We start from the raw sequence: 14,414 nt of genomic DNA, 5'->3' as shown, positions 1-14,414 counted from the left end.
TAAACAATGCTAACCAATGAAGCATCCAGGCCTTTATTTAAACAAATACGACAGCTTCAACAGTAGTCTGGCTACTCAGAGCCCAGACTATGGAAAGAGATTGTCACTAAAGAACAATAAAGAACAAGCATTGTCAAATTATTATTATCTTCAGAGTCCTCTTCTGAAATACTATTTTTTGAAAAATGGAACTATTACTACCTATTTTTTCAAACTTTGTTTTTTTTTAGTATGCATGTTTGTAGCCTTGACTGTCGTGGAACTAGCTTTGTAGATCAAGTTAGCCTGCCTCTGCCTCCCAAGTGCTGGGATTAAAGATGTGTACCACCATCCAGCTCACACTGATTATTTTAATGAGGTAAATATAAATTGATTAGCATTCAGCCTTGTTCACTACTTAGTCAAGACACTGGGGAAAAAAATATAGCTTCATTTCTTGTGGGGGTTTATGGTAGTTGCTAACTAGTTTATAATTTATTGTTTTTAGACATGTGGTCTGTGGTTCAAGCTGACCTCCAAATCACTATGTGGGAGAGGATGTTCTCGAACTAATCCTACTGCTTCTATTTCCTAAGTGCTGGATTATAGGCTTTCACCACCATGACTGTATTTATGCTTTTTAGGCCCCAGCTTGCCTGAAATACCCTATGTGGCCCACACTAGCCTTGAACTCACAATCCTCCTTCATCAGCCTCCTGGGTGCAGAGATTATAAGGGCTCACCATCAGTCTGGGCTAAGGTATAACTTTATAATAAAAGTATTTAAAAAATAATAATGTGCTGGTGAGGAAGAATGTTGAACCATCCCTTATCTCAAATTCTACTATGCACACTGATAAACATAATACTACTAAGCAATTAACCCACCTGCAAGCAAAGGCGATCTCATTTCCATTACTCCTACTGAAGGGCCACTAATTGATCGAGGTTGTGGAGTCACTGGAGCTGGTAAATCCCCCATTAAAAATCCAGGTAAGAACTGGGCATTAACTCCTGTCTTTGGTGATGTCGGTGAACCCAGCATCATTGGTTCAGATCCTAAATTAATCAAAAAAAAATAAAAATAAAATAAAGTCATTTCTGCTATAATATCTAACAAATAGATATAGCAATTTATGATAAAAGTTGAATAATTTAACAAAAAAATCTTAAGTATTTTGAACTAGAGTTGAATTTATTTTAAAAGCTACTAAAGATTCTTTCAAAAAAGTAAAGCAATCTTGTATTCACAATATTAATCTTTCCTTCATTTTTACGATACTAGAGAGCCAGCTCGGGGCTTTGCCCATGCTACACCCACAGTGTTAATCTTTGGCAGATGTTCCTGGTTACATTACTTCACTGACTTAAAGCATCATTTGAAAACCTTAGCTTATTATTTTAAAAGAAATCTCTAATACAAGCAAAATAATTTTTTTCTACAGTTTCTACTGTGCAACCAAAACCAAGGAGAATACACCAAATTTATACAAATCTTGACAAATCAGAAGCAATGGGTTTCGTTTCTTCTTCCCTATACATAAAACAGTGAATTATTTCAGTATTAAAATGTAATCATGCACACAGTACAACATTAATAAAGTTATAACCTGCCTTTTAACTCAGAAATACATTGAAAAGAATTGTAAAATTTATTTTCAAATCATTTATCATTAGGAAAATCATTTGGAGAACTACAATCAACAAAAGTTTCCCTAACATAAAACCAATCTAACAAGAGAACACTTCATAATCATCAACTCAAAATCAATCTTCTAGGGTTGAAGAGTAGCCACAGTGGTTAAAAGCACTGCTCTTCCAGAGGACCCAGGTTTGATTCCCAACACCCACATGGTGGTTCACAAAACTCCAGCTCCATAAAATTCGATGCCCTCTGTGGCTTCTTCAGACACCAGGCACACATGTGGTACATAGACATAAATGCAAGCAAAACACTCATGCCCATAAAATGAAAACAAATACGTATTTTAAAAATTTAACCTTCTCAAATGGCAGCTATGGTTATTCCCATTATGAAAATAAGAAAACTCTGAATTTAAGAGTAAAATTAAGCCGTAAGAAAAGCACAGGCTACATAGAGATGTGAGTTCAGGTTCTCTTAGCAAAATGATTGTAAGGGTAGAATCCATTCACAGCTTTTATTAGAATAATAACAAGTATAACACTTGACCTGATAGTTAATATTCAATAAGTACTTAATACTAATTAGTCTACCAATATCTTATAATACCAAAACCTTAGTGAAGTGGTGATGTAGAATTTGCATTTCTGCTGAACACTTCATTTTCTTGCTTAGGTAGTAAACCTTTGTATGATTTATTGTATTGAAGAAGCCGGGTGTTTGATATTAATAGTTATATGGTTCTTACTAACTATTGCTTAACTTCTAAATAACCTAAATCCTTGTTTTCTGCTGTTCAAAAGCTTTCAATTACTTATTCTCCCCCCCCTTTTTTTTCATTATTGCAGATCTAGATATAACATAAGTTTAAAAAGTGGGAAAAAACCAAAGTAATTCATAAGGGTAAAATAAGTATCAAAATAAGATGTAAAGAAAAATAGCTTTATTGTAATTCTTTTGTGAAGTACTAATTACATGGTGCTACCACATATTTCAAAAGAACATTAAACTCAACAGTCAAAAAAGGCATATTCTGAAGAGATATTTAGAAAACTACAGTAACAAAATAAAAGGGTTTTGGAAACAACACAAACTACCTTCATTCTACCATCTATAAAGGGTAAGGGAAATTATGACAAGTGTAAGAATTAGGTCAAGGGCTGGTGATATGGGTAAAAGCCCTTGCCACTAAGTCTAAACTCAGTCTCCAGGGCACAGACACACACACACATACATACATACGCTTGCACATTATATAAAGAAAAATCTAATTAGGTCAAGAAAAGTTCAGTTCCCTGAATACATAGTGATAAAGTGGGAAGCCAGACTGTCACTAACCATCCCTTGATGGCTAGATTTAAAAGCTTTGTGGCTGCATCCTGAATGTCTTAAGTGTCACTTCTCAATCTCTGGCCCTAATTAAGTACTGCACTGTCTTACTCAGCAAGCAGTGTGTGATGAGTAGGGGCTGGGAAAATGTCATACCAGGAGATATCTGGAAAATGTGCAACATGTGAACCTGCACAATTAATATTGGGGAATGTCAGTCTTGGCTAGGCAATATACAAGGATGTGCTTAATTACAGTATTTATTAACCCAACAAACATGCACTCCAAAATGTCATTGAACAGAAAAACCTGGACCTAATAATGAAGTTTTCCGATCTCTAAATTAATATGAAAAAACCTAGATCAACACCGGGGCACAAGTTTAAGGTAACACTGTAACTACATTATTAACATTATAGGTTTAGCTTTACTGACACGCTGAAAGAAATCCAAATCAAGTTAGCTACTCTTTGTTGTTGTTATTTGTTTTTCAAGACAAGGTTTTTCTGTATGTAACTCTCTCTGTAGACCAGGCTGGCATCACAGAGATCCGCCTGCCTCTGCCTCCGAGTGCTGGAATTAAAAGGCGTTCGCCACCACCGCCCAGCCAAGTTAGCTATTCTTAAAAGAAACTTTTTCTGCCGGGCGGTGGTGGCTCACGCCTTTAATCCCCGCACTTGGGAGGCAGAGCCAGGATGATCTCTGTGAGTTCGAGCCAGCCTGGTCTACAGAGCTAGATCCAGGACAGACACCACAACAACACAGAGAAACCCTGTCTCAAAAGAAACTTTTTCCCAAAACACGGCAAGCATTACAAGCCATTTGAATCTACAAAGTTAATTCTGCACAATATATGCCATGCTTGCTCTCTTTTCCAAGCTCAGAAAGTTAGAAACTAATATTCTGGTAAGTTTATTCAACTGTAGACTGGTTGTTTTTGTTTTCGATTGTAACATATGGCCGTTGTCATTACTCACAAAAATCGGCGTTAATTAATTCGCTAGATTTTCTTTTCCAAAGACGGCACGTTCGGAAAGTTTCCCCGACAAACAATGGGCATGAATCTTCAGACTAAATAGTCCTCCAATAGAGCCACATTCCCAAGCAAAGGGCGGGGGAGGAGCGGGGAGCCAGGTTGGGTCTAGGTCATGCTTTCATATACAAACTCCTTTAGCGAAGGACACAGACACCCAGGGGGCTCGGCGGCAGCGGGTTAACACGCCGCCCCGGGGGTCACCGCCCACCCACGTGCATGCTTTCCGGGTGCGGGGCAGGTGCCCACACTGGGGCCGGGCGCAGCGCAGGGCTCCCGGGTACCCAGATGTCACCGAGCACAGCGCTTCCCTCTCCCTCCGTGGCGTGCGACGGCCGCCTCTCGGTCCACAACGGGCTGGCTGTGCCCCTGGGGAGGCTGCGGTTCACTTACCCAGTGTGGGCGCCTGGGGATCCACGGCAAACGCTGCCATCGCAACGGCCGCCACTACTCCGGCAAGGACCTTCCCAGTTTTCAAAAATGGCGGAAACTCTCCCCACGGTTAAGGCCGCGCGGCCTTATGGGTTGCGTAACTTCCGACCATGCGCTCTGCGGAGGCTGTGGGTGCTTCGGCCATTTTGGAAGAGGGCAAACTTCTTTGCCTGGTCTGCGAGTCTAAGAAAGGTTTTACTGGGGATGCATGCAACAGTGTGAGACCTCTGGTTCTGAGAATGGCATTGGTTCACGCCTCAAGCCTCCTGATATGTTGGTGTTCGTGCTTCATAGGAACAGATTCCTTTGCTCACTTGATTATTAATGTGAGTTTCCCCAGTACACTGTCTTCCATCGACTTTCCTAACACCTGAGAAAATAGGCTTAATGAAACTGTATATTCCTTTTTCTCAACAACTTCATTTCTGCACTTGATAGAGGACGTTCATTTCTCAAAGTTTTCTGCCATCTATATCATTTCTCTTAAATGTTGTGTTATGTAGGCACAAGTTCATATTAAAGCATAATCAACTTATTGTGTATTAATACATACAAAAGAATATAGATAAAAAATATGTAAATAAAGGTCATTCTGCTCGTGACATTCCTGTCCTCCCCTCTAAACTCTGCTGTTTTACCCTTAGGGTATATTCATGTATTAATCACACACATCTACATAGGATGTATATGTTAAAATACGTTTAGTTTCACTGTTTGCAAACTTAATTTAAAAATATGCTTCATGTTCTATATTCTGGAATGTGCTCTGGGCCTTTCCCAACCTTTCCAAAATATTGACATATCTTTTGCTAGTTCTTTCCAAGCTTTCTAAAATCCTAAATCCAGGAGGACTTTTGTTACTGGAGTGAAGTAATAATGTTGTGGTGTTCAAATCCACTGGGAAAGACCAAAGACTTAGACTCAATTCAAATTTGGATTAAATGGATATATTCTTACTGCTAGCAGAAGGATGACAGCCTTAGAACCAAAAAGCAGCGGGGCCAAAGGGGGCTAAAGGAAGGATTTATAAAGGTGGACATTACAATTATCTATGCTTTATGGAATCCACAGCTGGTGAGAAAACTGCTTTATTCCTCTCGGTTGTTTCTCTTTCAGAGACTGGCTGATCCCAGTCCCACAGCGACAAGTGGGTTTACAAAATCGAGAGCAAGCGGTTAATTATCTCATAGCAGTAACATCTCCAGGCTACTAGGATCTCACAGGCATTTCAGGGAAAAGGTCAACAGCCCTTGAGGGGTGTCTGCTACCGTGTTAAGTTTCTTAGCCATCACAGGGGAATCATGTATAAATCATGACACAGGTCCAACCACTCTGGGGAAAGTGTCACTAATGACTGGGATAAAGTGGTTTCTTCCTGGGCAGGCAATAACACAGTGCTATCAGGTTAGGGCTGGCTGTCACATCTCCACAATAGCAATTCCAAAATTCTATTTTGTTGTTTTTGTTTTTGTTTTTGTTTCTGAGTCTGGGTAACTTAACTCAGGATGATATTTTCTAGTTCCATCCATTTGCCTGCAAATTTCATGCTGTCATTGTTTTTCTCTGCTGAGTAGTACTCCATTGTGTATATGTACCACATTTTCTTAATCCATTCTTCAGTTGATGGGCATCTAGGTTGTTTCCACATTCTGGCTATTATGAATAGTGCTGCTATGAACATAGTTGAGCATGTATCTTTGTGGTATGATTGAGCATTCCTTGGGTATATGCCCAAGAGTGGTATGGCTGGGTCTTGAGATAGATCAATTCCCAATTTTCTGAGAAACCGCCATACTGATTTCCACAGTGGTTGTACAAGTTTGCACTCCCACCAACAGTGGAGGAGTGTTCCCTTTGCTCCGCATCCTCTCCAACACAGACTGTCATTAGTGTTTTTGATCTGTCAGATGTGGGTTGGTGAAGGTCTTTTCCCATTCTGTACGCTGTCTTTTTGTCTTATTGATCGTGTCTTTTGCCCTACAAAAGCTTCTCAGTTTCAAGAGGTCCCATTTACTAATTGTTGTTCTCAGTGTCTGTGCTACTGGTGTTATATTTAGGAAGTGATCTCCTGTGCCAATGCATTCAAGAGTACTTCCTACTTTCTCTTCTATCAAGTTCAGTGTAACTGGATTTATGTTGAGGTCTTTGATCCACTTGGACATTGTTTTGTATGTACAAAAAGAGGGTGGGGAGAGGAGAGAGGCTTAAATAAAGGCAAAAGCCGGCAAAGATTTTCAAAAAAATTAGCAGCAGAAAGTAGGAAAGAGAGTTGGAAACTGAAGGATTTAAGAAGGGTTTATAAGCGGGGTGGTGGTGGTGCACACCTTTAATCCTAGCACGCAGAAGGCAGAGGCAGGCGGATCTCTGTGAGTTCAAGGCCAGCCTGTTCTACAGAGGAAGTTCCAAGACAGCCAGAGCTGTTACACAAAGAAACCCTGTCTCGAAAACAAAAACAAAAGCAAAAACAAAAAAGAAGAAGGGCTTATAGATTATACTTCATATAATGTTTATGTTGGTAACAGATTTTAATTACTGTTTTCATTACATTTTAAACCTGTTTTCCTTGGATTTTAGTCTTTACCCTTCCAACTGGCTCTTTTCTGATCAAGACATAAAGATCTGGTGTGCCTCATCTCAAAAGTCTCTCAACTGATGCTACTTCCAGCCCCTGCACCCTCATCTCTCCCTCATATCAGAAGTCTCCCCGCTTTAACAGATCTTCTAGCTGCCTGTCTCCAACAACCTTTTGTTCTTTTAATGCTACATTTCCTAGGTCTCATAACTTTCTATCCTTTGCCTTTCTTTTCAGTAGCTGATCCCATTTAATTATAGTCTGGAAATACCAACAAAGACTCCCTGGTCAAGCCTTTTTTCCTCTCCTTTAAACTCTCAGTCGTATCCCTTGAAGTCTTTATCAGTTTTCATACTCTGTACATAATTTCCAGTACTATGTGTGCCCATTGTCCACAAAGGCAAGTGCCACTTTTCAGATGCTTGCTTGACAACCTGTCACCCTGTTAGTACATCAGCCCCAGTGTTTCTACTTAAAGTCCTTGGAAATTGAAACAATACCATGATGCTTAATGCATGCCCGGTCATCTTTGCTTCCATTGATCTCTACCTTTTCTGCCATCATGTGTTAAAATAGCAAGTCCTCTTCATTCTGCCTCAGCTTCTAGACAATTGCACCCAAGTCTTTCTACTCCTTTGCTTTCAGTCTTTTCCACTGAGCCCAGCAGACCACTAGCCAAAGTTCCCTTCTTTATACATACTGTCTGGGTGTTCAAAAACCTTCGCTGGGGGATAGGAATGTAGTTAAGTCTGGGTTTCATCTCTAACACCCAAGGGAAATAAAAATCTCACTGGCTTCCTTTACCAATAGGAACCTCCTTTGCTTCAGCTTTGGTTCCCATGTGTGTGGGGACTCATAGAGGCTCTCGATTAAGGCCTTCCTCAAGGTCAGAATCTGAGCTTGCTTTACCCAGCAGGGCTGCAAAATGGGATGAATTGATCATGGGCATGGTTACCAGGTATTTGGAAGGGTCTACACTTGGCTGTACAATGTGCTTTGATCTTGCAAGGGGGAGGTCTTTTGCCTCTCCCCTTGGCATTGTTATAAAAAGCCATTTTGAATAAATGAAGGGGACTGAGTATTGACCCAAGGCCCTCCCAAAGCTATCCTGTGTCTCTGTCTTTCTCCTCATTGTCTAGGTCTATCTTTCTGATATTTTCTCATTCCTCTCTCCTCTACCCAAGAACCCTTTGAAAGGTCCAGGCTGGTCCTCCCACAGACACCCCCACATACGTGAAACATATATTACAACTAAGAATATCCCAATATCCTTTGTTTTGTGTATACATTCTCATCTGGGTAGCACAGGAAGGAAATTTTTAATATCTCAGAGTGGGAGAATAGAAGAACATCTTTAATTTAGAGATTTCAGTAGGCATCCTTGGAAGCACTTAACTGGGAATAGGGAATGGTCTCTGTGGGTTAAACACCTGACATGCAAGCCAGAGGACCTGAGTTTGGATCCCCAGACCCAGGTAAATCCTGGCACATAGTAGCACATGTCTTTAACCCCAGCACTCTTACAGTGAGATGGGAAAATCTCCAGAAGTTCTTGGGTCAGCTAACCTTATATGTGCAGCCACAAATATGAGATTCTTATCTCAAATAAGGTGAAAACCAAGACACAAGACTATTCTCTTACCTCCACATGTGTGCCATGGCATGTACACCTATACTCACACAAACTTACTGCCCCAAAATCATGAATGCAAAGTTCACTATTTACTGCATACCTGGGTGGACAACAAAAAGCTCAGCCTGGAGATTAAGTAGGTTAAAAATACCAGCTTCAAAAACAAATCCTTCACCTTCTCGCCATAATTTCCAATTTTTTCTTTTCTCGAGGCAGGGTTTCTCTGTGTAGCAAGTCCTGGCTGTCTTTGTAGACCAAGCTGGCCTTGAACTCACAGAGATCTGCCTGCCTCTGTTTCCTCTGGGATTAAAGGCATGTGCCACCACCTCCCAGCTTCCAACATATTCTTCAACAGTCTACACACCTTCATCCTCTTCTGAACAGGTCTTCACATTATGAGCCTTGCTTGCAACAGTCTGCCTGCCTAACATACCTTCACTTTCTATCCCAATCTACAGTGATCCTGCCCTTCATTCAGCTAAGCCTTCATCTGAGACCTCCAACATTCCAGCATGGGTCACCCTATTTCAGAACGTCCAATGTGCATGAGGACTACAACTCATGTGCCAGAAGATGCTTGTTTTGAAGGTTTTATTTTTAGTCTCACAACATGGATTTTCTTTAGAACAAGGGCCATTGTCTTTTCTTTCTTATTTTCATTTTATCAGTAAATAGATGAACAAATTAATTACAAATTAAAATAAATATTGAACAAAAAATAATTGTCTGACATAACTTATTTGACGCAATTTTGCATGTTTGAAGATTTTCTCAATCATAATCATAAGAACCTTAGTTCTATTGGAAGTGCTTATAATCATAAACAAAGACTTGTTTTCAGTTCTGTTTATCGCTTTTGTTGTATAATGAGAGTTTCGAAACTTGGATTATCTTCTGTGAGAAACACGTGTTCATTTTTTTATGCTTCTTGTCACTCTTTGGAGGTGTTTTGTATTTGCCACAAGCCTGTGTTTATTACATTAGCATCTTAATCAGAAGGCCTGTCTTTCTATTTTCTCCTCTGAACCTGTTGAATAAAATGTCACGTGGGCTTCCCCCATGTCTATTCTGAATTTCTAATTTACCCAGGACTCGAGATCTCATCAATGTGCTGCTTTGTATTCTGCTGATTTTTCAAGCTTAGATGGAGAACTCTTTCTTTAAAGCACGGTGCACATGTCTGAGCAACACAAGAATCCTGATCTAGCTATGGAAAAATACAGAAAAAGTTCAAGCTAGACCAATCCAAGGCTCTGGCCCACTTGCCTGTCACTTAACAGTACAGGAAACACAGGTCGGAATTTTGATCTATGAAGAATTCAACCTGAAAATTAATTCAGGGCTGGACATATTTGAACTTTCTTCTAAACTAAAACAAATTGTGAAAATTCAGAAACACACCTCGGAATTTATTTACCTTTAATGAAATGACACAGCCACAGTCAAACTTTTGTGTATCTATCATATATACTAATAATTCATCGGTTTAATTAAATCGCTATTAACACAGATATATACAAATATAAAATCAATCTTGTGCTTTTAAGATAACTTTGCCTATTCTGTAAAAATGTAGTTTTTAAAAATCAAGGAGGGGCTAGAGAGATGGCTTAGTGGTTAAGAACATGTACTGCTCTTCAAAAGGACCAGAGTTCAATTCCCAGCACCCATACCACACCCAGCTCATAGCCACCTATAACTCCAGCTCCAGGGGAATCAGAGGCCAGAGGCACTTGCAGTCACACACACTTACGCACACACAGACATGCACATACATAGAATTAAAAATAATTTTTAAATTAAAAATCGAAGTGAAGAGAAAAGATATCCACCTTTTGTAAGACTTTGGAAAACAGATGGAATTTGTCTTCTTCGGACAGAGAGCCAAGGGAGGAAACATCATGCCTGTGTTATCATCTCTGCCTTTTGGCTGAGATGATATATCCCAGGCTGTCATTCACTTAGACTGTGACGTCACATAAATCATCCACATGACTTCACAGCAGGCCAGGCCAAATGATCTCCAAAACAGCTTCATGTTTTAAAGTGTATCCTCTCAACAAAAATACACACCTACAGTTGGTACTGCGTTTTTTGAGCCCTAAAAACAATAACAGCATCTGTATCTCTAAATGTCTTTAAATAATAATACACAGAAACATGAGGGTTTGCTGATGAACTCATTACAGGGAACACCTGACAGAGAGGGCACAGCCAGACATCGAATGAAACATGAACTAGGCCAATTTGCCTGTTCGTTTTTAACCAACTAAATGTATCCAGTAATTTCCAAACTTAAGTAACTTTCATGTGAAAATCTGTTTCCTGGTCCTGTATTCAAATACCAGTTAGGTTTAATCAGATATTATAAAGGTTCAGGGAAGTTACAGCCGTCAGAAGAGACAGCTTCCGGGGTTGGGGGTTGGTCTTGATTCCTGAAAGAATGATGTCTGGAATTTACCTTGAGATGACATGTTCAGGGGGGAATTGAGAGAACTGACAGTAAACATGACTGCTGCTAAAAAGGATGCTGTTTTCTATAACTCTGTTTGAGATTTTCTCTACATCATTTTTTTTTTAAACAGAAACAAGCCTAGGGGCTGGAGAGATGGCTCAGAGATAGAAGTACTGGCTGCTCTTCCAGAGGTCCTGAGTTCAATTCCCAGCAACCACATGGTGGCTCACAAGCATCTGTAATGAGATATGGCAATCTCTTCTGGTCTGCAGGCACACATGCAGACAGAACACTGTACATAGTAAATAAATAAATCTTTAAAAAAGAAAGAAACAAACAAACAAACAAACAAGCCTAGCTGGGCAGCGGTCCCTTTCATCTCGGCACTTGGGAGGCAGAGGCAGGCAGATGGGTATGTATGAGTTCCAGGCCAGCCTGGTCTACACAGCAAGTTCCAGGACAGCCAAGGGTGTTACACAGAGAAACCTTCTCTCAAAAACCAGCCAACCAACCAAACAAACAAAGATAAACAAGCCCAAATACTAAGATATTCAAAAGTCATATGTTTTGGTCTCCACTTATGTGAAAACTATTAGTGAAAAATCAATGAAGCCATTATTCTTTGCCTGATGATTATTTTTATTTAATGAATAAGTATTTTGTTGAGGACTGGTGCAATGCTCTTGACTTTGAATACTTAATAATTATGGGGCACTGGTAACTCTAGAGTTTAGTTGATTCATCTGAATTGTAGAAAGTTTAACATCAGCCTTTTATGTTATACACTGGTTTATTCACCCCAAAGTAGATACATGTTATTGCCTTATCAGTAATTGGGCATATCATATAGTATTTAATAAACAAATCTGGCTTCTCTCATTACTTAGTCTACCAAACTGATCTTTCCAAGGTTAACAATAACCTCCATGATGCTAAGCCCAGATGCCTTTGGTACATGTTTATTGTATGTATTTTCTCAGCATCATTGGTTGCATCTTATTTATCATGCACTTTGAAGCTTTCCTTAGTTCCTTTGACAGTGTGCTCTGGTTGCTCTCTTCTCTCTTTAGCCATATCTCCTTTCTTGGCTCACCCTCCACCCAGCCTTTATATGTGGTTGTTCTCTAAAACCCAATTTTATGGCCTTAGTTTTACTCTAAGCTCTTTGTGTGGTGCTATCCATTTCCCCTGCAAATTCATACCAATAACCAGATGCCCCATCAAGTTCCCCTCCTGACATACCCATTGACTTGGATATCTCAAGGACACCTCAAACCAAATATAAAAGGCCAACTTAAGAGTGAATATTTATTCCAAAGAATGGCATCACCAGCTCTCTAATTATTAAAGCTGGAAGCCTTGGGATGATTTTGAAAACTCTTCTTTTCTTTTTGAAAACTCCTCTTTTCAATAAAATTCAATGCCAAAGTTTATAAGACCTAGTCTCTAAATATTTTCCAAAAAATACCCACCTGTTTCCTTTTTATAAGATTCACTTTATTATTTTAATTACGTGTAGGTATATGTGTTTGCATGTGGGTATGTGCATGTGGGTGTAGGCGTCTGCAGCAGCCAAAGGTGTCACACATCCTGGAGCTGGAGCTGCAGTTACAGACGCTTGTGAGCTACCTGATGTTTGTGCTGGGAACCGAACTCTGGTCCTCTGACACAACAATAGGTGCCCTTAACCACTGAGCCATCTCTCTAGCTTCCACTTCTTTCCCTCTTGACTGCATCAGCTACATCTAGTTTCACCACCTGAAACCTGGACCTAACCTTCTGACTTGCCTTGCTTTTCCTCCCAACTCACTCTCTGCTATACAAGCAGACTGACGCTTTAAAACGACATTGTGCAGATCAGAGATCTAGCTCCGTTGTTGGAGTGCCTGCCTCGCACGCACGAAAACCAGCACCAACCACATAAACCAGCTTTGGTGGCCGGCGGCTTGTCACTGCAGCACTTGGGAGCTGATGGAAAGGGAACCAGAAGTTAAAGGCCATCCTCAGTTCGATGGCAAGTTGGAGGCCACCTGCTAAATTTGAGACCCTGTCTCAAATAAATGAACGATCATTCTTGAGGCTGGAGAAATGGTTCAGTGGTTCAAAGCCCTGGCTGCTATGGCAGAGGACCTGGGTTCAATTCTCAATACCCCCATGGGGCGGTTCAGTTGTCTGAAATTCCAGTCCCATGGGATCCAGTGCCCTATTCCAGCCTCCATGGACATCATATGCACATGGTACACAGACAAACATGCAAGCAAAATACCTGTACACATAAAATAAAAATGAAAACACAACAAAGCATTCTAAGCAGATCTCATTACCACCTCTTAATCTCTTCACTACTCTGAAAGACTAACATCTCAAAGCTCTCTACCAGGTCTCACTTGATCTGGCCCACAGTTCACATTCATGGACAGCATCTTATGCCCTCCACCTCAGCGCTCCCACATCTCAGCACTTCCTTCCATTACTCCAACGTTTCATGCTCCTCCCCAGACTTTGGCTTTTACATATATTCCTGACTCAATTCTGAAAAAACATGCCACAACCCACTCACCTTCAGTCAACTCCCACTTATGTTTTAGAATCTATCACAAATGTCATTCAAAAGGCATAAAAGAATTCTCTCATAACTAGACAAAGTTAAAATTTACAGTATGTATTCACATCAAATTTTAAAGATTTTTATTTGTGTGTGTGTTGCTGGTGATGGAGGTCAGGGCCTTTTTGCAAACTGAACATGGACTCTACTGCTTGATCTGCAATCCCCTGACCCAACTCAAAGCCATAAAGCAAATTTATAATATACATAATTCAGTTTTGTTAACATGGAAGCATTAAAGAAAAAAAAACTGTTCAAAGTGTTCTTCCAAGAAAAAAATATGTGTAATAGTAAGCATTCTAACAATATTTAAAATTTTTTATAGATTCATTAAATTTTATTTTCTAAAAAATACGTTTTCCTGCAGAATACTAAAATATAAAAGAGATCAATCTTAAGATTACATCTTAAAAAATCATCTCTCACTATAAGGTAGTTTTTAGGGATCCCAAGAGAAAAAAAAATGTGATAGGTGACCCATAAACAGAACACTTAGCACCCAAGTTAAAAAGAGCAAAGTGTTGGGCTGGAGAGATGGCTCAGAGGTTAAGAGCACTGACTGCTCTTCCAGAGGTCCTGAGTTCAATTCCCAGCAACCACATGATGGCTCACAACCATCTGTAATGAGATCTGGTGCCCTCTTCTGGCCTGCAGACAGACATACATGCAGACAGAACATTGTATACTAAATAAATAAATCTTTAAAAAAAAAAAAAAAAAAAAAAAAGAGCAAA

General features: G+C 39.9%; 1 protein-coding gene and 1 long non-coding RNA gene across 3 annotated transcripts in view; one reads left to right on the top strand and one right to left on the bottom strand.

Moving 5' to 3' along the window:
- The window catches only part of Nup35 (nucleoporin 35), a 26,196-nt gene extending 21,687 nt beyond the window's left edge, over positions 1 to 4,509 (bottom strand). For both annotated transcript variants that reach the window (XR_008214983.1, XM_052723849.1), the window contains exons 1-2: positions 4,377 to 4,509; positions 868 to 1,038 (exon numbers count right to left, since the gene is read on the bottom strand). Coding sequence is in view for 1 of the 2 variants with exons in the window: in XM_052723849.1 (XP_052579809.1) it covers positions 868 to 1,038; positions 4,377 to 4,416 (211 nt within the window). In the remaining variant the exon portion in view is untranslated. The remainder of the gene's footprint in view (positions 1 to 867; positions 1,039 to 4,376) is intronic.
- On the top strand, positions 4,501 to 14,414 carry LOC128101073 (uncharacterized). Its single transcript, XR_008214984.1, has 2 exons — positions 4,501 to 4,741; positions 9,079 to 14,414. It is a non-coding gene; the product is annotated as an uncharacterized LOC128101073 (long non-coding RNA).

This window comes from Peromyscus californicus, unplaced genomic scaffold, assembly GCF_007827085.1.
Source record: "Peromyscus californicus insignis strain IS unplaced genomic scaffold, ASM782708v3 Scaffold_7__1_contigs__length_154581171, whole genome shotgun sequence".
NCBI lineage: Eukaryota > Metazoa > Chordata > Mammalia > Rodentia > Cricetidae > Peromyscus > Peromyscus californicus.
The sequence above is the reverse complement of the archived record's forward strand: the minus strand, read 5'-3'. Positions and strand labels throughout refer to the sequence as shown.